At 46.1% G+C, this 27,368-nt stretch overlaps 1 protein-coding gene across 1 annotated transcript; it reads right to left on the bottom strand.

Moving 5' to 3' along the window:
• Window positions 1-4,045: 4,045 nt before the first annotated feature.
• On the bottom strand, window positions 4,046-24,416 carry EXOC3L4 (exocyst complex component 3 like 4; the record flags this gene model as incomplete). Its single annotated transcript, XM_079536704.1, has 11 exons — window positions 4,046-4,211; window positions 5,879-6,000; window positions 6,711-6,863; window positions 7,515-7,637; window positions 9,329-9,443; window positions 11,133-11,228; window positions 13,059-13,159; window positions 13,948-14,073; window positions 15,672-15,789; window positions 18,851-19,502; window positions 24,068-24,416. 11 exons carry the CDS (start codon window positions 24,414-24,416, stop codon window positions 4,046-4,048), a joined length of 2,121 nt encoding a protein of 706 aa, XP_079392830.1.
• Window positions 24,417-27,368: the final 2,952 nt, after the last annotated feature.

The raw sequence follows: 27,368 nt of genomic DNA, 5'->3' as shown, positions 1-27,368 counted from the left end.
CATAGTGTGTTCATATTCAAAGGGGAAGGTAAGCAGTAGCATCCTCCCCCCGAAACATGGTAGGACTGCGTGATATGGGCTACTGAATGGTGAATCTTGCCACAGTGTTGAATCAGTGAGCAGAAGTAATTTGGTTAAAATAAAAGAGATTTTTTTTTTCTTCAGATAAAATAGGCCAGAAGGGATGATTTTTGTCAGGTAATGCCACAAAGCTTTATATTTAGTTGTAGGACTCAGGAGCAGTGTTGGAGTAGGAGGGGAAGTAAGACCAGAAGAGTAGGTTGTTCTTTATTCCCATGCATCCCACTGAAGACACATCTTCCTAAGGACAGTCTTTGTTTTGGACAGTGACTGATGGCTACTTAGCAAGAGAGAGCACTGCATGGCTTCAGCCTTGAGATCACCTATGGCAGGCAGCACTGAGGGCTTTGGAGGGCTCTTGGCCCATTGGCCTGAAGGGCTCTCCACCTGAAAGCGTGTGTAAGGCACTTGTGCCTTGTAACCTGGGAAGATGATGGTCCACGTGTGCAAGTGATGTGCTTTTGGGGACATAAACCACTGGCTTTTTTTAGCCTTGCTTCTCTGCTAATGATGATTAATTCTGTTACTGCCTCTTATCTACTCAGTCAATTCTATTCATGGCACAGCTCCTTCAGGAAGTGTTTTCCCACGTTTTGGAAAAAGTGTTGTGCAAGTCGTGAGCTTTCTTACTTCAGAACCGGTTCCCAGCATTTTGTCCCTTGCTCACAATGCCAGACCATTATTACTACTTTGATTTCCTTAACTTTAGCTGTGGGATTACCCATAATGAACACTATCAGAAAGCAGCTGCTGAATATGTGCATGTAAGAGTAACTCCCCCATCTCATTATTTATTGTAAGTGGGCATCTGAAAGTAAAGCAGTGTCAGGGCTGCTTGCAGCCCCATGATCCCTCGCACCGGTGCAGCACTGGGGAGCCATGGGATCGGTGTCACCATGAGTGAGCAGACAGGTGGCATTTATCAGCTAAGTGCTCTCCCCTCTGTGTCCACAGGGTGATGCAAAGCTGCTAAAAGGGACTGGGCACATATGTCCCTTGCGATAGGATGAGAGATAATGCCCTTAATTTGAGTCGGGGGGGTTCAGATTGGATATTAGGCAAAATTTATTCTCAGAGAGAGGTGAGACATTGGAATAGACTGCCCAGGGAGGTGAAAGAGTCACTGTCCCTGGAGGTGTTCAAGAGATGTGGCACTGAAGGATGTGGTCAGTGGGCATGGTGGGGATGGGTTAATTGTTGGACTGGGTAATCTTAGGGCTCTTTTCCAATCTTCATGATTCTATGAATGGCTTTACATGAGTTTACAGTTACAAACATCCAGTTCTACACTGGAAGCATGTCAGGGGGTAATTGCTCTGGACTGACAAAAGTTAATGCAAGGAGTCAAAATTCACTTTTGTTTGGTGTCCTCAAGCAAATAGTCACGTTTTCTGTGGTCATAGGACTACAGGCAGTTCTTCAAAACTTCTCACCGTTCTCCCTTAAAACTTAATCCAGTTTTGCCACAAGTTGGTGTTTACATCAGCATTGATGTTTTCCTAATATTGTCTTATAATTACTGAAGTAAATAGTTTAGATATGCTGTGAGTTGGTTTTTTTTTTTTATGTCATATTTAGCAGCATTACATAGAAATGTTTCAAAGTGATGAAAGCTCAGAGCAGGGTCAAGCAGAGCAGAGCACAGCTGTACCTGCCCATGCTTGCTGTGTGACCACACCAGCACACAGGGAACCCAAGTGACCGGCTTTGTGGCTGTGAATCCCACTGTGACAAGATTTCCTGGAGAAATTTGCAAAATACGTGTTTACTGAGCACTGTGGAGAACTGTGCAACGATTTCTAATGTTAAACCACAAACAAATACAGCTTTACTTTTTTCCCACCCTTGAGATAATAATGTTTTCTTCCCATTCGTGTTTGCTGGGTGGTGTTAGGTCACATTTCCCAGCGCATAGTATGGATGTGATTCTGGAATCCTCCTCTCAATCCATATCCTTATTACATTAACCCAATGGAGAGCTCTGCTGAAGAGCACCGCTCTATAGGGAGTTCAATACTGGAATGCTGCTGCACTAAAGGGCATCTGGAATATGTCAGGGAATTGGTTCAGACCCCCAGCTTGGGGCAGCCTCCTGTGCTTTTGCTGCGTTGTCTTGTTTTATCCCCTCCTTACTTGCTGGGAGCCCAGTTGAGGCTGGTTGAGTGTAGGGCCTCGTCCAGGGAGGACAACTTGAGCACCCCAAAGCCTGTCTTGGATGACAAACTGCAGCCCATGGGTCACTCTGGCTGCCAGTTCTGGTGTCTGGAACAAGAAGACTAAAAGCATTACTTTTTACCCCAAACCAGAAGCAAACAGAATTGCAAAACAGTGAAGAGCTCCAAAACAAAAATCTCTCATCATTCATGCGGCACTGTGAAATGTGCCAGATCTCCCCCCAAAGCTAAACCTGGCCAGAACTTGTCTATTCTGTCTACTTTGATACTTTTAAGGAAGCCTTACGCACACTGGGCATAGCCAGGGCAGGAGTGAACTGTGTTTGCCATGGCAGATAATACAGCTGTGCTCTGAGGTAGGACGAAGACTGATGGTGAAAATCACAGGTTGCAACAGGCAGAGGAAGTTATTGGGGTTAAACTGAGTTTGTTGGCACTTTCTACAAGAGAAATGTGTTTCACAATAAAAGCCCTAGGAGACTTCTGTTTTATTAGAATGCAAAATATGCTCCTAATGAAAAGGGGATGGTTCACAGAGCAGGGCTGAATAGAAGCAGCTTATTTCAGAAAGCATAGCATCCTAGCATCCTTCTGCCCAGACACTCCCTTGAGTTAGTAGATCTGCCTTAGAATTTTTTCATGTGTTGATTGCAGATTAAGGGTACACTGAATCTCCTATCCATCAGAGTACCCCCTTGGTTTATCACCAGCTAGTCACATAGGCTGAATTATTCAGGTGAAAACAGAAGCACAGGAAAAGGAAGAGGCTCAGCACTGATCTAAGCTGCAGACAAACTGGTGTACAGGGCTATGCCTTGTCCACGTTTATCACATTAATTGGTAGACCATAAGCATGTCTCTGCACAGTCTTGGATTAATTCCCACAGGAGACAACCTACAGGATAAATTGGATTAAGTAAAATCAGATTAGTACAGTCGTGGGTTACTGAATGTTTCTTTCAGCCTGCCCTACAGACGCTGCACATAACACTTCAGGTCCTTCACAGATAAAGCAGTCAATGGGGTGATGCTGATGCTAGATGCTGGAAGAGGGTCTCATCCCATTCCTGTCTACCTCACATAAAGTTTCATATAGCAATCAGACTATACCAGGTTAAAATACATCCAAGCATGCAAAAGTGTGGTCCTTCTCCCCTGGGTCATGAGGACTTGCAGACTCTGCTGAAACACCAGAGGGACGAAGGCTGTGGGGCTTGTCCTGATGGGCAGTAGTCTGTGTACTGTGTGTCTGAAGAGAGGGTTTGGTTACCCTCCCAGGCTACCTCCCTCAGTCAGGTGTATCAGAGCACAATGTCACTGACCTTGCACCATGTCAGCTCACTCAGCTGGTTCACTAGGGAGAAAATAAGGTCTGGGCAGTTCCACATCACTGCCCAAGGTCTGCTCTGGGGTTGCTCAGGGACGCTAATTGTGAAGGAGGTTGTTACTCTTCTGCTGTGTAATTATACACCACACAGTCCAAGCCTTAATATAGCCCTGCATATACTCCTTTTGGTTCTCTTTACTGAAAAGAGACTCAGCCTTGGATCAAATATGCCTCCCAGCAGTGAAACCCATATGTTGATCATGGGGTGGATGCTGGTGCCCAGGGGCACTTGCAGCAGGTAAGGTGCTTGGTGTGTCTGTTGCCTTCAGTTTCTGCATCCCCAGGTCCCTTTTCCCACAGCAGTTAAACGTTGTGTTTGTTGAGGAGAGGTAGCAGCTTTTTGATTATGCTGTAGAGGCAGCATAGGAGGAGGGAGGCTGCTGGCTTCTGTGCTGGTTGTGTTTTAGAAGCAGTTGACGATTGCCGGCACTTCGATTTCAGCAAAGAGCGTGTTGCCATCCTCGTTGTCAGAACTCTGCAGTTCACGATGAAAGCCTTGCTGAAAAATCATCCTTCTGCTGGTGAAGCCCAGGCCCCGGACTGTGAGGATGGCCATGATGTGCTCCTTCCTGCAGAAAGCAAGCAATACCAAAGATGGGCAAATAGCCCAGACGTCAGTGACCAACGTGTCATGGCAAGGTGCCAGGGAGGTGTGCCTTTGCCGTGTCAGAGAACTGAATGTGGTGTGACAGGGTGACCAAGATGGGGTCTGCATCCTCCAGAGGTACCAGTAAGCATTGGCTTAGGGACTCATGCTTAAGGGAATTCCTTCTGTCTCCTCCCACACGACGTCTTTTGCAAGTTTTCCCAAGAGGCTGCAGACCTTTTATTTAATGATTATTTTGAGTTAAGTAATGGAAGTGCTAATATTTAGGAAGCTGGCAGGCATTAATTAGATTACATCTAGGAAAGTGAACTTGGAAACATACCCTGTTCTAGTAATCTCAGTATGTACCTCTCTGAGAGCTCAGGGGAAGAATTAATGAAGGCACAAGCAGGAAGCCATGCAGGACTAGCTGGTTCCGCCCAGTTTTCCAAAGTTAACTGTTCAAAATATTACTCAATAATGGAATGCCAGGAAATAGGTCAACCAAGAGGACAAGCCTTTAAACTTGGCTTGAGTCTAAGGATAATGATGAAAAAATGCCACAGATCTCAGCCTTGTAAATGATTTTTCTGCATGGAAAATTGTTTTTAAATAGATAATTCTGATCAGCTCTCATTTACATTCCTATCCTTCCCAGAATGAGTACTGCCTCCTTTTCAGCATACTGGCATTAAGGCATTTCTTTGTGGAACAGATGTGTTCACCAAGGAAATTACTTAGGAACAGATGTCCTTTTTCAGATCCCTGTCCTGGATTTTCTAAACCAGGTAAGATCAAGAGAAGTCTTTTTTTTTTTTTTTTTTTTTTTTTTTTTTTTTTTTTTTTTTTTTTTTCCTTCTCCCCCAAATATTTGAGGATCCTCTTCAGTATTTTGAGCAATTTGTTAAACTTATAGTTTAAATTGACTGCACTAATGTTATCCAGCAGGAACAGCATAACCCAGTACCAGCACTTTGGGTCTTCAGAAATGATTGTTAAAGTGGATTTTCCTGCAAGCAGTTCTACTGATGATTCTAGATTTTTGTCAACTATTGTTGGAAAAACTATAGAAGAAGAGATAAATAGCTTCTGTTATGCAGTTGCCCATCCATGGATGGAGCTAGTAAATTAATTTGTTTACTTTACCAGTAGTATTAAATTTTGCAGATGCTGCTTTGGAACAGCAAATGGAAAGTACAAAAGAAAGAATCTGCAATTTGTTCCAAGTGGTTGTGTTGAGCCCCTTTCAGAAACTGCAGATGAACTGTGTCAGTGTCTTTGGCAACTGGAGGCCTGGTCTTGGGAAAGAACAGGAGACAAACCCGCACCGGCAAATGGATGAGCTGTGCAAATGCTGCCAAAAGCAACCTGGAGCTTTAAAGTGCAACAAAATTGACTTGGAGTGATACAATGAAAAGGTGTTTGAGGTTACTTGTGTGTATCATGACATCCATCAGACAGGGGAAAAGGAAAGTATGCAGCCACCAGAAAGAAAATTAACCTGGGATTCCTCTTGAATGCTGGCAGCTTGGCATCTGAGGAGAAAGGTGCTGAAAAACTTGGCTGAAGTATGGGGTGAGAAGGTGCTGTTGGGATGGAGCCCAGCTCTCAGCTGTTGTGCATTACTGCAGCTTCTGCCATTTCTCCTACCTGATGTCCGGGTAATCCTGAGTCAGTTCCTTGACGTACTCCTTGATCCTGTCTTTTCTCTTCTCTCCAATGATATTGGCGATGTGACTTATAGCAGGAAGGAGCCAGCTGGAGTCTGAGCCCTGTGAGCAAGAAGTTGCAGCAGGACATTTGTGGGAATGTTTTTGTCACCATTGAGAGGAACCTGCCTGGCCAGGGAACAACCCCAGTGGGGTTTAGCACCTGTACTTGACATTCTGCAAAACCCATTGAGTTGAACTTTGGCTTTCCTGAAAATCTCAGCCCAATATTTTCTAGCCACAAAACACATAAACTACTCTATTCCGTTCTACCCTACCCTACCCTACCCTACCCTACCCTACCCTACCCTACCCTACCCTACCCTACCCTACCCTACCCTACCCTACCCTATCCCATCCCATCCCATCCCATCCCATACCATAATTCCTTCTCCCCATCATATTCCACATGCAGGCTGTGCTGGGATGGATTCTCACTGGTATCACCTCCATAAGCAGCACCCAAGGCAGGGATCCTTCAGAGGAAAGTGGCATCCCATGGCCCAACAAAACATGAACAATGATGCCTATGGTCCTATAGCATGAGAACCACTCTGAGAAGTTTAGAGATCTGTGAGCTACGCTCAGAGTAACCTCCAGGATAGAAATCCACACTGTTAACCTGGACTGAGCACCTTGTTTGTTCTGTTTAAAGCACTTTAACAAGCTTCCCTTCTCTGAAAGCCTCCAGTATTGGTTCCCTGGGGTCAAATAAGGATATTGCACCTATGGGAATGGGGCAGCCAGGGGATGCCAGGACAGAGCTGACGTACATGATCAATGAGAGCATTGTTAAGGATTTTGGCTTCCTGGTTTATCCTTTCGCTCACTTGCTGCCGTTTCTCTCCATTCATTTTCTTCTTGGGTTTGATGATCTGCACAATATATTCCCTTACCACGTACTTATGAACATGGCATAGAAGTTCCTGTTTTAAGAAAAAACAAATATAATGTATTTTCCACGGTTCCTTTGCAAGGTCATGGCAATAAGGGAGAGAGGGTAGGGGAATCCTCAGTTCTTTAACTGCAGCTGAGGGTGTACAGGAAATGCTCACAGCCCCGTGCTTGACACAGGGCTGAGGAAATACCAGTGGGAATGCCACAGAAATACTCTTTACACTAAAATAGCCATGACTATACGTTGGCAGCTTGGCTCCTCAGTAATAACAGGAGATATTTAAGATTGTTTTAGAAGTAGGTTTTGATGGTGATTGCAGATTTTAAATATAAAGCTGTTGCTATGTACCCATTTATTTCACAACTGCATAGATGTGAAGGGAGCATATAAAGGCATACGAGTTTGTGATTCATGCAGTTTACAGTGTTCAGTGCTGATGCTCACCATGCATTTTATTCCTCTTTAAAGAAATCAGTTCCCATATTTAACCTACAGAAAGGAAAGATGTTGCATGTTCTCACACGGATGCTGGATGACAGCTGAACGCCCCTATTCCAGCAGTGCCCATGGTTCTAAACAGCCCCTGCTGCTGAAAAAAGGCTGCAGGTTGGGCCACAACCTGCAAGAGAAAGCAGTGCCCCACAGAATCATTATGCCTGGTGTGGGAGCAGTCACATACCTGTCCCAGGGGCTGCCTTGTGTGCTGCAGGTGCTCTGAGAACTGCGAGACTGCTGCCGCCAGTGAGTTTGGCTTTTCACTTGCCAAAATCCAGTCCTTGGTTAGGATTTTCTTGAGGAGTGGCTGAAAAAAGACCAACTCAATAGTGTCACTGGGAATATTCAGACTAGTTGGATCCCTAACTAGACAGGAACCATTGGGAAATGCTTTAAGTTGTTATCTGGACACTCATCCTATGTTCTTATTTCAGGCTCAAGGATTGCTTCAAGCAATCCAAAGCCCAAATGGTTTCTTGATGCCAACTATCTCCTTGCTCATTAATGTTTCCATTAACTTAACAATCTGCCTGGCTTTTCACGGGGAGTGAGCCACAGCTGTGTCTCCACAAGGAAGTACAGCAGGCCCTTGCTCAATGGGCTGTAGGGGCTGTCTGCACTCCCTGTCCCTGTCTCTGCAAGGTCCCACTGAGATTTTCCTTCTGCTCACTGCTCTGATGTGGCAGTGGGAGGATGGTAGCTGAGAGCATCCTGCACTTAATGCACTGTGGTCAGCTGTGTGTATCACCTGTCCTGGATACAAGGTGCACTGACCAAATATGCCCAGAATGCTCTTCCCCTTGCCCTGGAATTAATTAGACTCCATACTGAAACAGGGAAATATCTGCTAAAGGATTCTGGTGGTACCCAAAAGAGATTCCCCTATGGGACAAGTTTAAAAAATCCCTTCTCTAGCACATCCCCATTGTCCTTTTCTCCACTTAGCACTCAGGATCTCTGTCTTAAGTCTGTTGTCTGTGTTGCTGGCCATCTCATTCCCAATTATGTCCACCCCGCTGTGCTCCCAGCCTGCTGAAGGGCTGTTTAGAAACGCTGTGCCTCGGCAGCTCTCAGTTCTCACGGCATTTCAGCTTTCTTGCTCAATGCCTTGGCTTGGCTCCTTCCTCGTTTGCCCCTAGGGCTCCGAAACAAATGCTGTAGTCACTGGAAAGTCCCCTTGGTCAAGAAGGCTTGCCTTTGGTCAGAGGCTTCTTGTTGAGTGTCTGCCTTGGTTTCTGAAAGTTTATGCTTGTTAATTTAGAAAGTGATTTAGAATGAGTGAAAAGTAATGTCACTAAAGGCTGAATTTTCCCCATCTCTCCCATTATTCCAAGCAGAGCCAGTGGCTCCCAACAGCTGAGAAAGCCGATCTAAAGCACCTAGGATGCACAATCTATATCACAGCATTGTGCCTTTTGGGTCTCTTAACATGAGTTTGCCCAGAGAAGCAGACACCAGAGCTCTATCATCTTCATGGTGAAAGAATCAATCTCTCTTCACCATGGGAACAGACTGGAAAAATCACTTTAACCAGGAAATATCCTGTTCTGTCTCAAGAGGCTATGATGTATCTTTTAGGCAGAGGCTGATAATGAACCATGATAGTAGATCTCTGAATAAATGAGAGTAAAACAAAGTTTTGACAAATTGAGACTTTTTGTTAGGAAAAAAAACCCTGTCAGTGCTGCCCTGCTGAATTCCCAGTACTTCACCCTGGGTAAAGTTCCCCTCACTGCTTTGACCGAGAAGCTGGAAACCACTGAATACCCTTTTATTTTGATTCTATACCATTGTCATAGTGAAAAACTCCACAGATTCTGGAAGTGTCCCTCTGGGTAATGGAAGATCTGTACATTGGGCATGACGCATTTTGCAGGGACCACAGTGCAGCACAACTGGGTCTAGTTGATGTGTCAAGTAGAGGGCAATGGCCCTCAGCTTCTGCATTGGTCCTGCCCATACAGTTTACGTTTAGGGAATTATGTGGCTGAGACTTACCTGTGTTTTTGTTCTTAATTTATTTAAAAACACATTTCTGAAGTTCTTTGTCAGAGCTGCCAAAATCTTTTGCAGTTCTTCAGTGTTGACTTGGAACACTGTTTCTAAGCCTGACCTAAAGGGAGAGGAACACCAGGGGGGTTAGTGTGTAGGTATAAACCAAACATTTCAGTCAGATCAGTATCTTGGGCATTTTTTCAACTTCTGTTACTCCAGTACTTCCTTTTGGAAACTCTTAAGGGGTCAAAACACTGAGTTGTTTTACGCAATCCAATTTAATCACAAATGAGTAAGTGCGCATTAAAAAACACCTATTTCCTCATCAGGTATAACAGTTCAAACATGCAGAACAATTACTCAAGCATGTTGCTTTTTCACTTCAGCCACATTTAAGTGAAATGATCTCCAGATACCCCCTGCTATAGGCAGGGACACCTCCTTTTAGACCAGGTTGCTCACAGCCCCATCCATCCTGGCCTTGAACACTTCCAGGGAAGAGCATTCCCAGCCTCACTGGGCAACATGTTCCGGTGTCTCACCACTCTCACAGTAAAGAATTTCTTCGTAATATCTAGTCTAAATCTGCTCTCTTCCAGTTTAAAGCCATTTCCCCTTGTCCTCTACGTGCCTCATACATATTACATGCCCTTGTAAAAAGTCCCTCTCCAGCTTTCCTCTAGGCCCCTTCAGGTACTGGAAGGCTGCTGTAAGGTCTTCCTGGAACCTTCTTTTCTCTAGGCTGAAGAGCATGAACTCTCTCAGCCTGTTCCCATACGGAAGGTGCTGCTGCCTCCTGATCATCTTCATGACCCACCCCTGGACCTGCTGCAACAGTTCCATGTCCTTCTTGTGTTGGGGACCCCAGAACTGGATGCAGTACTCCAGCTGGGGTCTCACGAGAGCAGAGGGGCAGAATCACCTTCTTCAGGCTGCTGGTCACACTTCTCTTGATACAACCCAGGATATGGTTGCCCTTCTGGGCCATAGGAACCAAGGCGGCATCACCAAAATAATTGTGATCCCGTGCACACCCTTTATGTGCCACATTCATTTCTGAGCCTCAGAGCACACCAGGTTGTTTCTATGTCTGAGACTGCCCAGACAGGGATTTCACAGAAAAACAACCAAAATGAGAGGAATAGGAGCCCCATCACTGAGCTCCCAGCAGATGGGCTGTTTGGGACCCCAGGTTCTGACGCTGGGGCACACGCAGTCCAGCAACTGCCAGCACCTGCCAACCCCGTGCTCGTCGTTGGCTTCTCCTCTTCCTGCCAGGAGGGGGAACTGGAGGGAACGGGGAGAGGCAGCGAAGAGCATCGCTGGGGACGCCGTGCCACCTAGAGCCCGCCCGGCGATAGTGTCGGTTTGTTTGCAGGTTGTGCTTTCGCAGGATTTCCTCCAGCCTAGCGCCGAACTTAGCAGGCAGGCTGGGTTTGTGTTACTAATTATATATAATAAAATATATATACATACAAAAAGGCAATCTTCCTCTTGGCTAGAATGGCAGGCTGAAAATGAGTCTAACAGGCAAGCGCCACATTCATTCCCACTTCTCTCTCCACCCTTCTGCCCAAGTGAGCTGACTTTGCATCTGCATCTCTTAGGGAACATCCCCCCCGTGAGGTGGACAGCGGACGAGAGGCAGAGTTCCCAGCTCCCATGCCCAGGCTGAGAGGAGGGCATTAGGCTAGGGCACCCCAGCGCACCTCCCCCAAATCCAATGCATCCCTGCATCTCCAGCCTGTCCTGCAGGCTCTCTCTCCATCCCTCGCCTCCCCTAAAAGGAGAGGGGATGAGGACTTACAAGAGGTCATGGAAGCTGTTGATGTAGGCAGCAAAGTAGGGTGCAAATATGGGGCTGTCATGGACTGCATTCCACTCCAGGAACTCCTCCCCGAACCTGCAGGAGAAATGCAGAGGATGCTGTCGGCAATGGGAACAGAGCAAGCGGCACAGCATTGCTCACATTGCGTGCGTGGGATGTCAGAAGACACTGGTTGCTGGCCCAACCTCTCTGCTTATATGGACTTTTTTTTTTTTTCTTTTTTTTTTTTTCCAGTTGTCTTAAAATTCATGTGCATTAGAGGGGAATACATAGCAGGTAATTACTGGTTAGGGGTATGCTTGCCTGAATGTGTAAGCAGCACAGATTTGAGAAATTCCAAGGATGTCTGCACATGAGAGATTCTGAGTGAAATCCCTGACTTTCTCTTGCTCTGAGGGAGGCTGGGATATGCAAACTTGTCGACCTGCGCAGCCATACCTTTGGCTTTTGGAGCAGTGCAGGTTATGTCCTCCTAAGCACATTTTACAACAGAAGCTGAAGCTGTACAAAGCAAGATACCATTGCTAGGAACCCAGCTCCTTGGCTCTGACACCCAGGACCCCACTGTGCAGGAGGCTGCAGGCTGGGGCAGGTTTTGCGTGGGCTTGCCCAGGCTCTATTCCTTTGGCAGCCCAAAGCAAGCTGCTTGGAGCAGCCTCAACACTCGCTCCTTGTGTTTGTCTAAGAAAAAGCTTAAGTTTCAGTGAGCCTTTCATCTAGGAGCCTTTACTGTCCTGGCTTGCGCTTTACATCAATAAGTACTGCATTGCTTCTATAAAGCCAAATAGCTGGTTTGAACTGCTCTGCTCGCTCAAGATATCATAAACAAGTTGGGACATGAGAGTTTGAAAGAGAAAGTGTTGCCTATAGCATATTCTGAACACCTGCCATGCCCCGAGTTCACGATCTAAGCAGGCAGAGCTTGCTCTCCCCCACATGCACCTCAGCAAAGCATCTATTAGCAAACTACCCACTCAGCGCCTGCCAGAGGAGTGAAGCTCTAAAGGTTAATGCAAAATTATTTTTAGTCTCACTCAGAGTTGATTCATGCTGAACGTCCTTTCTTTCCCACTATGCTATGGCCTCTTCAAAATGCGGCCCTCCCAGCATGGAGGGGCATGCAGAGTGGTGCTGGGGGGTTGGGGTGTTTCATCTGCCAGCCCAAATCTTCCCTGGGGAAATCCCCAGGGCATCTCAAAGTCTGGAGACATAACTCAGGGACTACACCCAAGAAGAAAACTGTTATTTCAAATGTAGCTCACTTGTCATTCTGAACCTGAGATAATTTGCCCAAGATCCCATCAGCTGTGTTTGCCTATAGCCATGGGATGCAGGAAAATCACAAAATCACAGAATGGATGAGGTTGGCAGGGACCTCTGTGTACATCTGGTCCAACCTCTGCTCAAGCAGAATCACTCAGAGCAGGGTGTCCAGGACCACATCCAGACCTTTTGGTCTGAGGAGGAGAGATCAAAGCTTCTCTGGGGAGCCTATGCCTTCATTTAGTCAAAAACCCTCTTGGCAGGAGCTCCCCCGTATGAGGGACAATTAGGGGATATTTCGGGCAAGCAGCCTTTGGGGTTGGGATTCTTTAGATGCTGCTTGCTGGTGGCTGCTGCTGCCAATGATCTGTGTCCAATGCAGCAAAGGTCCTGGGCAGATGGGACTACAGTCCTTTTCCAGGCTCCTTCCTGGAGCATCGGCCTCAAATCTTGGGACTTACAATAGTCCCATCTAAGTCTATTTATGACACCCTCCAAGTTGTTTGCAGCTTGCTCATTGTCAGGCTCCCAAGTGCAGACTTACACCTGCTCCAAGCCAGAATTCAGCCCAGTGCATGAACTTTTTCCCTTGGTGTTTACCAACTAATTTGAAAGGAATGCACTGCCCAGAGCGAGTATGACCTTGGTATGAATTCATGCAGCTCAGCCAGGCACAGCTCAAGAGTTTTTGTTTTCAGCTTTTCACTGATGGCTTCAGATAACTTCATGTGCTCCCCGATGATCTAGAAAATGGCAAGGAAAAGCTCCAGTGAATGGGACAAACATAACACAGCACAACTTGGGGAGCTAAGCCATGCCCCCTCTGTGCTCCAGCCCTTCCTGATTCCCACTGCACTGGCTTCGCTTGACTCAACAGAGTTTGGCTGCATCCCACCCGTCTGCTGGTCCAGCTCAGATCTCCCTACCTGGTGATCAACCAACATGCAATAGTATTCCGTAGAAATGAGTCACGGTAGCAGTCAACTCTTTGATTTTCTTTCTTTCTTTCTCTTCCTATTTCTCTCTCTCTCTCTTTTTAATTATTATTATTTAATTGAAATGACTAAACCCTATTTAAAATGAGGAAAATGAATCCAACCCCCTCCTGGATTTATTACTCTATGGGCCCTAGAGCTAGCAGGAGCCTTTGTGTTTTTTTTTTTGTGCTGTTTAAATTGAAGTGGCTGTCCCTGCCTACAAACCTGTGTGGCAGCCGCAGCCCTGGGACAAAGTTGCTCTTTCAGTAAAGGGGTTTTTCCAACAACCCTTTTCTTTCTGCCTTTCTTTTTCCCCTCTTTCTCTTTCCTAATCAAAGAGATTTTAAGACTTTAAAATCAGTTGCCTATTATGTTGCTGACACAATTGACAGCAGGTTTAATTTGCAGCTAGAAGGCAAGCGGCAGAGCTAAAAGTTGTAATAAATGGCATTTTCTGCTCTAATGTATTCAGTGAGCGCGTGACTCACATCCATTATGGCAGCACCGGGAGCCACCACCATGCACCCCGTGCTGTGCTCATGCTCATTAAGTACCGTCTGAATGTCAAAGGAAAGCGAGGACTGGTACAGGTTATCCTTCACTTCTGGGGGAACTTCCTTCTCCCACTTTTCCGTCACTTCCAGCATCAGGATGTTTCCAAAATAGCTCTTGATTTTATCCTAAATGGTAAATATGGGAAGGAAGAATGCATATTAGCAGATAGAGCCAAGTATGGGTGAAGCAGCTGGTGGGTATAAGGGGATAAGCAGGGCTGTGGCTTGTCCCGCCAGGGCAGTGGTGATGGAGGGGACCAACATGGCGCAACTCTCAAGCGCTGCACTCCCCAGGGCACCTCCCTCCCTCCCTCTGGCTCCCCTCAGTGGCTGCTTTGCAATGAAGGCTCCCAGCACAGAGCTGACATACGATGTTTTACGTATCAGCATATGTGAGCTATGCAAAAAATAGGGAGTCTTGGTACAGAACCTTTCAGTCTACACAGGATCTCAGGAAAAACCTGGAGATGCCTGCGACACTGTACTCCCAAACTGAGATGAGTGACTCCTCTGGCAGGAAGATTTATACTATTACTTTGCAGGAAAGGTATTTAAACCTCCAGATCATTTACTTAGCCTGCGGTGTTTGCTTGGAAAAAATCCCAACTGCCTGCCCTAGTGGTAGCTCAGTCAGCTGCTTTACCACTGAGTGGTAGCTCACTGCAAAGTCCTCTAGCACATGTTAGGCACAAGGTCAGGCTGAAGGATCAGACCAGCTCTTTCTGGCTCACAGCACTTGCGTAAGTGCTCGGCCCTGACTGATAAATCAGCCTTGTTGCTGGTGAAACAAAAGGGCCCTTACCAAAACAACAGAGCAATACTGATTTCATTCAGTTGGTACCTTGAGCTCACCTTGAGAAAATTCTGAAATGAAACCTATTTCAGAAATGGTTTTTATGAAAGGAAAATGTCTGAGTCCACCAAACAATAGTACAAGAGTATCAGCCAAGGATGGCAGAAGGATATCTGCCGTGGGGGCTTCCTGCAAGGAGCTGAAGCACAGAGAAGTCCTCTGCTGGGGACATGCCCAAAGTTGCACGTGGCTCAGCATGGTTCAGCCGTGCTGTAGGAGCTCACATGCTCTGAATCCAGCAGCTAACATTTCTTTATGTTTATCTTTGCAGTGCCTTCCCTGCAAAGTAGCACGGCAGTGTGCCCCTGCCATACTCTGTGGGTCTGGTACCATCATAGTGGGTCTACACCTGCCATTACCCACATCCAGGCCTGGATTTAGGTGGCCTTCTTTGGCCCCAGCATTACTGAGGACACTTGCTGTTAACTAAAGGGTTGTTCTCAAGTGGTGCTGAGAGGACTCAACACCATGGTAAATCATAAAGGGGAGTTATAAGAAGGAAGGAGACAGACTGTTTAGCGGGGTCTGTTGTGATAGAACAAGGTGAAATTATTTCAAACTAAAAGAGGGGAGATTTGGACTGGATATAAGGAAGAAATTTTCTACATTAAGAGTGATGAAACTCTGGAATAGGTTGTTCAGAGAGGTGATAGATGCCCTGTCCCTGGAGACAGCCAAGCTTAGCACCTGATGAAGCTGCAGTTGTCCCTGTTCACTGCAGGGGGTTGGACTGGATGCCCTTTAAGGGTCCCTTGCAGCTCAAACAATTCTATGATTCTGTAATAATACAGCAATGAGAAACCTCTGCCTGAAAGGCCAGAGTCCCAATTCCCTCCCAAGAGGCACATGGATACAAGGGAAAGGACCTTACCTTTACAGAAGTGATGTAATCATCATTCAGTCTATCCCAGTCTGCTGTTGTTAGCAGCAGGGACAGATTTTTTGTCTCAACTTCTGGTTTGAGATCAGAGTGACCAAGAAAGAGTTCACTGGAAAGATCCAAAGGAACAAATTATTGGAACAAATTATTACCATGCTTTGGAGCATGAGTAAACCAATGGAATATTCATGTGGCATGAGCTGCGTAATTATTAAGCTGTGAGAAATATACTTAAAGCTTAAATTGCGATGCTTGTTTTCAAGCTTTAACGAGAAAATCTTTCTTTGCTATTCAAAATCCTAATTATTCAAAATCAAAATGATCTAAAGTTGCAGCCCACCTTAGAAATCATGAGACTTCTGAGTTGTTTGGACATGAAAAGTGCTATGAGAATTTACATTTTTAAATAAACAACATGAAGCTGATTCATTTGCTTATGGTCCCTTATAGCTTATAAAGCTGATTCTATGAAATGCCTTTCAAGGCAGTTCCTGCAGCAGTGTGCTGAGTGCTGATGTCCCTAGCTAGTGCCACATCACGGCAAACATCTGCCAGTTCTTTATCGGTGGGTTGCATATAGGAAAGGGAGATGGCAGGACAGGGTTGGCTCTGAGGGACAGCGTTTGGGAAGCCCACACGTGCCTGCAACACGGGCAGTCCCAGCACTACGTGTCCTCTGCACACGGTGGCAGTGGGTGGACATCGAGCTACAGCAGATGAGTGCAAAGTGAGGCAGGGGACACGTGTCTCTTCTGCTCACTTTCCTCCGCAGTGCTGAGGAGGCGTGGCAGCTGGGGCAGGGGAAGGGAGGCAGTGCCTGCCTTCCACTCTGCACGGCAAGAAACCTGTTATTAGCCTGTGCAACTGAGCGTGTTGCCCCTGTGATCTGCCCGCAGACCACACTGCATCTTTCACTGTGATGACTGTGGAGAAGAAGAGGAAAATATTCACGAACTTGCTTGATGCAGGGCATAAGTTGCAAGCAATCACCTGTTAGCAAGGAAGAAAGATGCAAAGGCATTATTCTGTATGCTGCCTGTTCACTTGCTTGACCACCGAAAAGGGTTCCTGTAGCCAAACCACTGAGCACAGAGCTGGGTTTGGATCCAAGGCAAATGAGGACTGTACTGTGCAAGGTCAAACCACTGCAGAATGATGGCTCAGCAGAAAAATCTCAGCCTGCTGATAGCAAACTGGAGTCAATATTCCTGTGGTCACGGTTCAGGTTTCCCGGAGAGGGACTTCAGTACACTGGGGCATTGGCACTCTTTAACTCCCAGAGCACTGCATGGTATTATGATGTGGAATACTGATGAAAACCATGAAACCATGACGCTGGCCCAGCTGCTGCAAGAATCTGCTGCTTGTTCACAAGGACACAATGGAAATAGCAATAACTTTCTGCTATGACCGAGAGGGTTGGCTCAAATGTGCACCGAAGAAGCATATTCCCTTTTCTCTCTTTTTTCATTTGTTTGAGCTGTAGCATTAACAATGAGCTTGGGCCAGGTAATTCCTGCTAATTTGGGATGGGTCCAAAAGAGGATGAAGTTCTTTTAGTATGAGAAAGTGAAATGGAAACAATCCAACACAGCAAAGCGATTGCAAGCAGTGCTCTATAAACAGCTGCAAGCTCTCAATATATTTTTTACATCAAGTTAGAGAAATATGGTGAGGACACTGTACTGGGCTGCAGAACTTGGCTGCTGACACTCACTTCTTCCCCTGACTCCTGCAAGCATTACTCCCACAGCATTCCTGTCCAAAGAGTTGGTCATCCAATGCCATGCTGCTGAAAGGGTTACACACACGTTGTCAGGCTCACCTCACCATAAACAAGATTTTAGGAACAAATGGGAGGTTTACAGAAGAAATCTGTTGGCCACCTGTGGTGCAAATGTTCCCAAGCCAAAAGTTACTGTAGAGCAGGAGTGCTCTAAGCAGGCTAATGCTGCTTGCCCTGCTCTGCCTCACATTTCATTTCAGCCACTGTTAGGCACAGTTCTGGTATTCCTACCTTCATTCCTTTTTCATTAGTCTAGGATGAGCCAGTCGGTTTGTGTTTGTTCCACCCTGGGCATCTATTTAGTTCCTGGAGACCATCTAGAAGTATATATTGTGGTAGATATGATTTTGTTCTGACATGGTTGTTCTTGAATACTTACTAACAAACTCATCTCCTGTGGATGGTGCCTCACTCCTCCTTCCCACCATACTGTGTATTCCTGCTGGATTTTAGTCTTTGAGGCTGAGGTGATGGGCTGTGGTTTAAGCTGGTGAACAACTGAAGACATGCAATGCCAAGACTTCCCATGGGTACCTATCTTAGATTTCTCCTTTTGCTTCAAAAGAAGGCAATGCTGAAAAGCACAGCTACTGTGAAGAACTCCTGCCTTTAGTCCTCAAACCCAGTCTACCCTAAGGATGTTGTTTGATATGTCCATGCAGCTCCCAGCATATTTTGGGCATTGCTGAATTATGGAAAGCTTTTAGAGGTCCTAAAATCATGGACTTCCCATCCAATCAACCAAGAGCCCTGAGCCACAGCCTTGGAGACATTCAAGGTTATGCTGGACCTGACTGAGCTGTAGGTGTCCCAGTTCATTGCAGGGGAGTTGAACTACATGACTTTAAGGGTCTCTTCCAACTCAAATGATTCTATGATTCTCTGTTTTAATGTGTTTAACTCCTCATAGTGTTATCTTGGCAACTCCTCAAGCTGGCTATGACCCCTGAGTATATAATAAGGATTATTTCCAAATGAACGGTGGTTTTAATTAAACAGGAAGAAGGCAGAGTTCCACCACAGGTCCTTTCCTGTGCCTGGAAAAGTCACTGAGCAGCTGCTGGACCTGGCAAAACATTTCCAGAAAGTGAGGAGGTTTATCAGAGCTGCAAGGCAGCTCTTGAAGAGTGAGCTTCCTGATGTGTGAGAACAGTAGCTTGGAGAGGGAGGAGGAACCGAGGAAACAGATCTGTGAGAAACAGTGAGTGCTTTATACTCAAACCTTTGTGCCCACCTGTCAGTAGTCTAGTTATCTGTCTCTACTAAATAAGCAATTATGTCTCTGCTTGCTTAGAAAACCAAAAATAACTGTGTGTTTTGAAGTTTCCTGGCAGCTTGTCACTCTGGAAGGAGGCTGAGATGTGTGGTGAAGGCAGCAGCTTACCTGTGGTAGGTGTTGGCCACCCAGTCAAGCAAGGAGTAGAGCTCACTGAACTCCAGCGGTCTCTGGGAAAGATCTTGCAAGTGTGAGGCAATGGCATTGTGAAAAGCCTCCACATACACTTCACACACCCGGTACTCCTCTGGGTAGCACTTTTTTACTGATGACTTGATTTTCAGTAAGTCTTCGAGCAGGTATTTCTGGAGAAAACTTAAGTGGAGATCAAGCCAGGCTTTCTCTTCTTCCTTTGATGCCATGGGTATGCTCAGAACTCTCTTTCTAGTGCCCTCGTTAACAGCTTCCCTCCACTCCTCCCTCCACTTTCTGGGTGCTCCAAGCAAGTCTGACCCAGGATCAGCAGCATTGCCTGTATTAGCATGAGCTGCCTCTTCACGGGCAATTAATGTCACCAGGGAGGTCAGTGTGGACTCCTCCACTGTGTGGTTCTCCAGTGTTCCCACCACGATGGACTGGATCATGCTCGTGATAGAGCTGTAAAGTAAATCCACATCCTTGGCTTTTCTCAAAAATTCCTGGGGGTTGTCCTTGTATTTGTCTGCGTCCCGTTCTGCTATCGTCTCATCTTCCATGTACTTGATGCTTGCAAATGCTTCCAGAAGTTGCTTTTTCTGAATAAGTTCATTGATTTCCATTACTGAATAAAGAAGAGGAGAAATAGGTCGGGACAAAGCAGGTGCTAGATGCTGGACAGGCCAATAGAAAGATAAGATATCCCACAGGAAGATGTGCAGGACTGCTCTGAGCAGCCGCTTACTGCAAAGTCAGAACCTTATCTTTAAACTGCTTGTTTCAGACACTGGAAATCCAAAAAAAAATTGATCATAGCCCTGCAGGTGAACCTCAAGCAGTGGCTAACAAGGCTGTGCTGGGATCTCATGCTGCATAGACTGCCTCTGGCTCTGCTAATTTGAAGCCAAAGTGGGACTGGCAGCAGGAACAGCTCTTTATATATACTCCCAGCAGGATTCCTGTTAGCAGAGATGCTCTTATTTCCCACACTATCAAGACTCTGGCCTAGGGGATGTTCCTGATATTTTGGGAATGTTCCAGTTAAAATGCAACCTTGGGCTAAACCAGGGCTCCCTCCTGTCCTGATCTTTTGTGTCTTCCACAGTGTATAAGTTTTCCTGAATCACAGAATGGCCAGGGTTGGAAGGGACCTCAAGGATCATGAATCTCCAACCGCCCCACCACAAGCAGGGCCACCAACCTCCCCATTTAATACTAGACCAGGCTGCCCAAGGCCCCATCCAACCTGGCCTTGAACACCTCCAGGGATGGGGCATCCACAACCTCTTTGGGCAGCTGTTCCAGCACCTCACCATGCTCATAGTAAAGAACTGAGAGATATCCCTGACTGCCATCATGGCTAAACTGGCTCATGCATTTCTGAGGGCTGAGCTTTGGGTGTCCAAACTTTTGGCTTGCCTGAGCTGCACTGAGTGAACAGGAATTTTCTTGTGCCATATTTAAAATACATAATAAAGTTAGCGTGTATAAGTAACAAAATTTATTTTTTAATATGTTTTTGTTGTTGTTGTTGTTAAAATATAAAAAACAGCAATAAAAGCATAAAACTAGTGAGGTGTTTAACCTTGTTTTTTTTTGTGAAAATAATGCATCAGGCTGATGTGCCCACAGTTCTCAGTGAGCTCTCAAGGTGCTCATCAGAGATTTTTGATGTAATATTACTTTTCCTATGCTTCATCCTTAGCAATAATTGTTCACAAATATACATGCTGTGATGACATGATTAAGCCATAGCTGTGCAGTGAGGGATATATTTCTCTGATAAGATAGAAAAGTCTGGTAAAGAGAGATGACCAAATTTTCATTTGAGTTGAATGTCTGATTGCATCTCTGATTGCATCTCTATGGATTCCATTTGAAAATTTACAGGTAATGTATTTATACTAACTGAAAATGGAATCACAAGTATACAGAAAATGATACTCTGGGGGGAAATCTTGAAACTTATTCTCAGACTTCCTTGTACAAACAGAAAGCATGGCTGCATATTTTCCACTGTTCACAGGACTGTGGTTGGCCAGTGTATCAAAATGCCTAAAATTATTTGCCATAATTTAAGTTTTATTTCAAATGCTGTTATGGCTTCAAACATAGGATGGATAAGTTGATTTTCACCTTGAAGATGCACATTTAACTGATTTAAATGAGTGGTCAAATCCACCTGAAATTTGTGAGCCATTTTTAATCTTCATGTTCTGCCACAGATTTTCCTTTTGATTCCATAAAGGGCTTGATTTCACTTTTGGAAATCACAAAGTCTTTTTTAGCGTTTTCCTCTAATTTAGCCACCTTCCTTCAGAAAAGTAAATGATGACCCAATAATCAGCATCAATAGTTTTAAGGATCTCTTAGAATTGGTGATGATTCAGCCCTTTGGACTTCATGAAATTCACAGCTTTGATGACAATTTGCATCACGTTATCCAAAAACTTGAACATAGGATGTTTTGTAGTAACATACGGATGAACTTATTTATGATATGGGTGACAGAGCACTGAAACAGTCTGCCCACAGAAGTTTTGGAGTCTCCTCTGGAGATATTCAAGACCTGTCTGGACGCCTACGTGTGTGACCTATTGTAGTGAGCCTGCTTTAGCAGAGGGGTTGGACTTCATGAGCTCTTGAGGTCCTTTCCAACCCCTGCAATTCTGTGATTCTGTGATCTCTTGTTAAAGCTTTCACTTCTAAATTTTCTTGATGTCTGATGCAGTGATATTTCATCAGACATGAGCTGGCAGTGGTAGTTACGTCATCTTCTATTAATTTTAAAAGTCTCTCTTTTTTGCCAACCATCACTGGGGCACTATCAGTAGCTATACCAGATATGTTGACAAAGGTTAAAGAAAATCACTTTAATGGTGGCTGTCCTGTGCCTAACTCAGCAAACAGCCTCAGAAAAATGCCCCTCATCCACTCCAGACGCTTAGAAGGAAATGGAAAAACAATAAAGTATGTTTGGAATGTGGAGCTCACACTCCTGGGGCCCTGCAGGTTCCGGTGACCTGGTCATTCACCATAGGTACAGTCAGGTGCCTGGCATTGCCTCTCGCCAGCAACGTGTGATTTCCCAGCACTGCTGGTCCTGTGGCTTGGGGAGGTGCATGCATTGGGAGAGGCATCCCAAAATGCAGGTGCTTTCTCCTGGAGCTCAGGCCTTGTCTGGGTTTTCCACACCTCCTCCCTACAAGGAGGGAAAGCATCAAATACTGTTACCATCAAAGTGCCTGAGGTCTACTGAGTTTCCCACATCGTTCTCCAAACTAAGCTTGGTTAAGAACCGCAGCTTATTTGCCACCAATGCTGTGGGCTGTGGAACTCCAAGAGCACTGCTGAGGTGCTATGAGAAGCTCTCGCCACATCCAGCATTGTAACAGGTGCTCTGAACAGGAGATCCAGCTGTGATGCTGGGCACAGGGTGAATTTTAAAGAGCAGGAGGGAAAAGGTATTATTTAGATGTGAGGGGCTACTGCCTCTGCTGCGCACATATATGAAGCGATAGGGAAAAATTAGCACTCAAAGAAGAGATGAAGGACTGGCCTATAACCAATAATTTATGCCCCATGGTTCTTCTGCACACAGATTTTATAACAAATGCACCAAATAACCTGTGCAGCGTGGAAGTAGCTGTATGAAGGTAGAAATACACTAAACAACTAAACTACTGATGCAGCATATAATGCACAGAAGGTGGATGAGTGCCTTTAAGTAGCTACAGCTACTTCTGGGCTCAGAAGGCTGGAACATTGTGCCAATTAACTTACTGTCTTCTAGAAAAATTAATATAAAACCTGTGTTTGCACAAGATCTTGCAGTGACAGACTAAAGGAATACATTCTGTTCTGTTTATCAAAGTGAGAAAACACCATTTAATCATTATCAAGGATAATTATTCAGGGAGGTGATATTGGGTGCAAAATGTATCTTTAATTCAGGAATACAAGATCAGCCAGCTGGTAACTGGAGGAAGACAACTGAAAGGCAATTAACCATTGTGTAGCTTAATGGTGCACGTGATGGAGTCTCCACCACTTCCCATATTCATCTCAGGATGGGATGCATTTCTGACAGAGCTGCTTTTGTTTAGGCCAATCATGAGTTGTTGGGCACAGACCTGGTTTTACTTCTGCAGTTCCTTGTCTTGTGTATTGCAGGACTTGAGAAGGCTCTCTGGTAAGATTTCCCGTCACTCCTCCTCTGTGACCTTCTGAGAACAAACTGGCAAAGCTTATGAGCCTTGGCCCAGATCCAGCTCACCAACCTCACAATATTTCCATGCAAAGCAGAAAAAAACCTTGTGGCAAAGTGAGGCGTGGTACAGCAGGGAAAGAACTTCAGCCCTTCCTTCTGATCCCTGTGACATTTGATGCAGCAAACCAAGGATTTCTATCTAATAATTTAGGCTAAGGAAGGATCAAGTCCTGGATGCACTGTTGTACCTCAGCGTTGAATAAATGGAGGGGAGCGCTGCACAAACCCAGAACAAAGTCATTGTAGTTCTCACCTGGGGTGCTGAACTTTTGCTAAGACAGGTCTATGGCTCATTTATCTAACACTGAGGAAGCATATAAGAGTAACACTTATTTCTGAAGTACTCTGTGGTCAGCAACAGTGGAAACTTTTTGGATCTGTGAATGTTGTTGACTCATTGCATTTCTCATGGCCAGCCACATCTGCCTATCACCCTTTTCTTTTTATTTTACAACCTCACTTAATGGGGCCATTTATCAAAGCTTCACAATAACCTTCCAAGTGCAGTCTAAAAGATGCATAGCAGAAATTGTCCACAAGAGCAATGCAGGCAACAGAATGAATAGGAATAGCCCACATTGCATTTTCAGATGCTGTCATACAAACACCTCCCAAACTGCGCTCAGCAGATTGGTGACTGATATGGATGGTGTGTGCTGCATCCATTGGTCCATGAACCGACAGATGTGTTGATCATAAGAAGGTGATCAATATGGTTAGACTATGGTAGTGGAGAGTACATAGCAGCCTGTCCAGTGACAGATGGCCTGCCAGGCTGAGCCAGCTAACACAATGAGTTTGTGCAAAGGATGACAGTTGTCTCTACCCCATAATGGGATGCTAGTTTTCTTAGCATCTCTATTGGGCCAAAGACTTGATAAGTTAAATTGCTTGAAGGCTGCATGTATTTCACTACTTACCTGAAAGAGGCTTTCCTTCAGTGGGCTCTGTTTCTGTTTTATCAACAATCTCTTCCAAACCATCAAGTATTTCAGTTTTGTTCTCCTCAGAGCTCTTGGGGAATTGAAAAGAAAGTAGTCTTCTTCTCCAGGTGCCAGTGCCTTCCTGTTCTTTCTCGTTCTTTCGTTTTGATTTCCGAATGCTTAGCATGGTTTTAAAACCTCTTTCAATAAATCCCATGTTCTCATCATTCCAAGTTGGGCTGCCTAGCTCTGAAGCAACTTCCATCTTTTCTTTCTCCACATCATTTGTTGCAGGGTCTGGTTCTAAAGCTGATCTCCTTAGATACACCTTTGTATTTGTACTCATCCTGTTTTTCAATGAAGGGCTTTCCAAAAAGGTTGCTGGCAATCACTGAAATGAATGAAAACACAGAGTGAGATGAGAGGATTCTAAAGAGCTGCTACTGCTTTTCCAAAGGACTAAAAATCTGGTCTACTTTTTTCTGTGCCTAATCCAAGGACGGAGAATGTTGTTTCAGCCTGACATAACCAAAATGGTTTCTCTAAGCTCCTTGTGCATGTACTGCTCTGCTTTTAGTCCTGGAAAGCTCTAACTCCTAAAATCAGGCAAAAGGCAGCTAGTTGCCCAGCACCAACGAATTGCTGGATGTCAAGGATGCCAAAGCCTGTTAAACATAACATTTTCATCTGGCAACAAGGCTTGTTTTTACCTCCTTTCTTCTAGGTGCATTTCCAGCCATGTAGGCTGAATGTCAGCAAGGTATTCTCACTTTCTGATGCAGACATGGCAACTGCAGGTCACGCTCTGCTCCTGCCCTGCTCAGTCCCCAGCTGGCTGCTGCTGAATGCCCACACTGAGTGGTCCCTGCAGCCTTCCTGACCCTCCCTGGCTGTCAGCTCACCAGCCAGCATGACCCAGTCACAGAGATCTATGCATTGCAGGGGTCTGAGGATGGGCAATGGCACATTTCCCCACAGCAGGCTTGAGGCAGCTCGGCAATCAGTTTAAATCTTTACACAGGAAATTCCTTGAGGTCATCCCGGCCTGACTTAGTTCTGTCCAGCTCACAGGAGACAAAGATTGAAACATGGTTATGGCCAACAGACAGGTTAGGACCCCGCAATTACATTTCAGCCTTCCCTATCTGAGCCTGGCTGTATTCCCACTCCCCTGCGTACAATTATTTTACAGGTTATGAGCTGCAAGTACTGCACAGTCCCATGGGTGGGCTGAGCTCATGGTACAGCAGGGCCTGGACCCTGCCCAACTCTTTCCCAGAAGAAATACTTAACCAGTGGGGTTAGAGGGAGAGGAGGGCACCGCATTCCCAGGGGGTCAGCAGGGAAGGGACCGAAGGCTCGAAACCTGCCTTGCAGGCTGGCTACGGTGGTGTGAAACAAGGAGACAAGGCAGGAGGAACCCATAGGCAAGGAGAAGGAGGGATACGCACCCGGGCACTGATCCTGTCTGCTGAGATAACCCAGCTGGTGTCCAGAAGAATGGAGAGCAGCTTCATGCGGGAGACCAGAGAGGTGTGGTGGTGGTGGTGGTGGTCAGGCTGCTGGCAGGGCAGGCACTGGGATGAGTCACCTGGCCCACTCACAGCAGCGCCAGCGCTGGCTGAGGGGCTGTTGCATGCATGGGACCTCCTGCCATCCTCCTCTGTCTGCTGGAAAAGCACAGGTGGAAGTGGAAGAAGGGTTAGGACCTTCCTGCCGAGCACCTCTAGCAGCTTTACCTGAGCTGTTTTTCGCTTTCGCTATGACTTGTGCAGTTAAAAGAAATGAAAAGGAGGAAGAGAAATGCTGGACGAGCTCCAGATATGGGTTAATATTTCCTCTAGGATGGGAGTGGTGAGGCAGGCTCTGTGCTGGGGGTGAAATGACGGGCTCAGGCAGCTGGAATCGATGGGGCAGCAGAGAGAGAAGCAACCTGGAACCTGGTCCTGCCATGTGTGGGATGAAGTCCCCAGGGGTGAAGACTCAGGTGTAGCCCAGTGCTGATGCATGGGCATGGCTTCTTTCCATTTCACCTTGTGCTGCCCCACTTCTAGAGGTCACAAGTGGCCCAATCTGAATAATAATTGACAGGTGCAGGTGAAGGACCAGGAGAACTATGCCTGCAGCTATGCATTTGTACCTTCAGCCTTTCATTCCTTTCCTTGCTTTGGTAACTAATATCAATGGGGTTGTTAGCCCTGGATTCTTCCATCCCAGCAGCTTTTGGGCATGCTGAAAGGAGCTCAAAGCAAAGCAACAAGGATGTAAAGCTATTAGCGTGTCCAGAGGAGGGCTACAAAGATGGAGAAGTGTCTGGAGAGCAAGGTGTGTGAGGAGCAGCAGTCCCTGGGTTTGCTCAGCCCAGAGCAGGGGAGCTGAGGAGAGGCCTCATGGCGGCTGCAGCTCCTCACAGGGAGTGGAGGTGCTGAGCTCTGCTCTGTGCGATAGTGACAGGGCCTGAGAGAACTGCATGGAGCTGTGTCAGGGGAGGGGCAGCTGGGGGTGAGGGACAGGCTCTGCATCAGAGGGTTGTGAGCATGGAACAGCCTATGCAGAGCATGGCCCCGAGTTGCTGGAGTTCAAGGAGTGTTGGGACAGTGCTCTCAGATTTAGGATTTGGTTTTGGGTGGTCCTATGTGGAGCCAGGGGTTGGACTCAGCGATCCTAATGAGTCCATTCCAACTTCTATGATATTCTATGATTCTATGAACATTCTGGTGTCTGGAAGGCTTTAATGATGTTGAACAATGCAGGGCAGGCTGTGGCAGTATGCCTTTGTTTGGGACAAAACACAGCATCATTTGGGTGCAGGAAATCCTGCCTGGAATCCCCCTCATCTACACAGTCCAGCACTGAGCTTCTCATTTGAGCCATATTTCAGACAGAGGCAGCCTTGTCAGACTGGGGAAGGTTGCAGTAAGCAGCACTTCTGCACTTGGCAGAGCAACAACGGGGACAAAGGGAAAGTGCTCTTTAATCAACACGTGACAAGGTGTGGAAAGCCCCTTCTTACACAAAGTCCAAATAAACATATTTCTGTTCAGGTTGGTTATCTCCTCTGCCAGACATTTACAGGATATTTCTTTGCACAGGCAGGTTGGCTCTGGCTGGGGTCCTATGCCACCAACTCACAGACCCTGCTTGTGGGATCAGACCCTCTTGGGAGCTACCAGCTCTTCCAAACCAAAGCCAGCAGCAGGACCTCCCAGGCTGCTAATAAACACAGCCTGTGGATCCCAGCACCCTGTAGTTTAGGTTCCCCCAGTCCCCACCAGATGCTGACTACAAGGCAGCAGAA

This window comes from Tetrao urogallus, assembly GCF_951394365.1.
Source record: "Tetrao urogallus genome assembly, chromosome: 6".
Lineage (NCBI taxonomy): Eukaryota > Metazoa > Chordata > Aves > Galliformes > Phasianidae > Tetrao > Tetrao urogallus.
The sequence above is the reverse complement of the archived record's forward strand: the minus strand, read 5'-3'. Positions and strand labels throughout refer to the sequence as shown.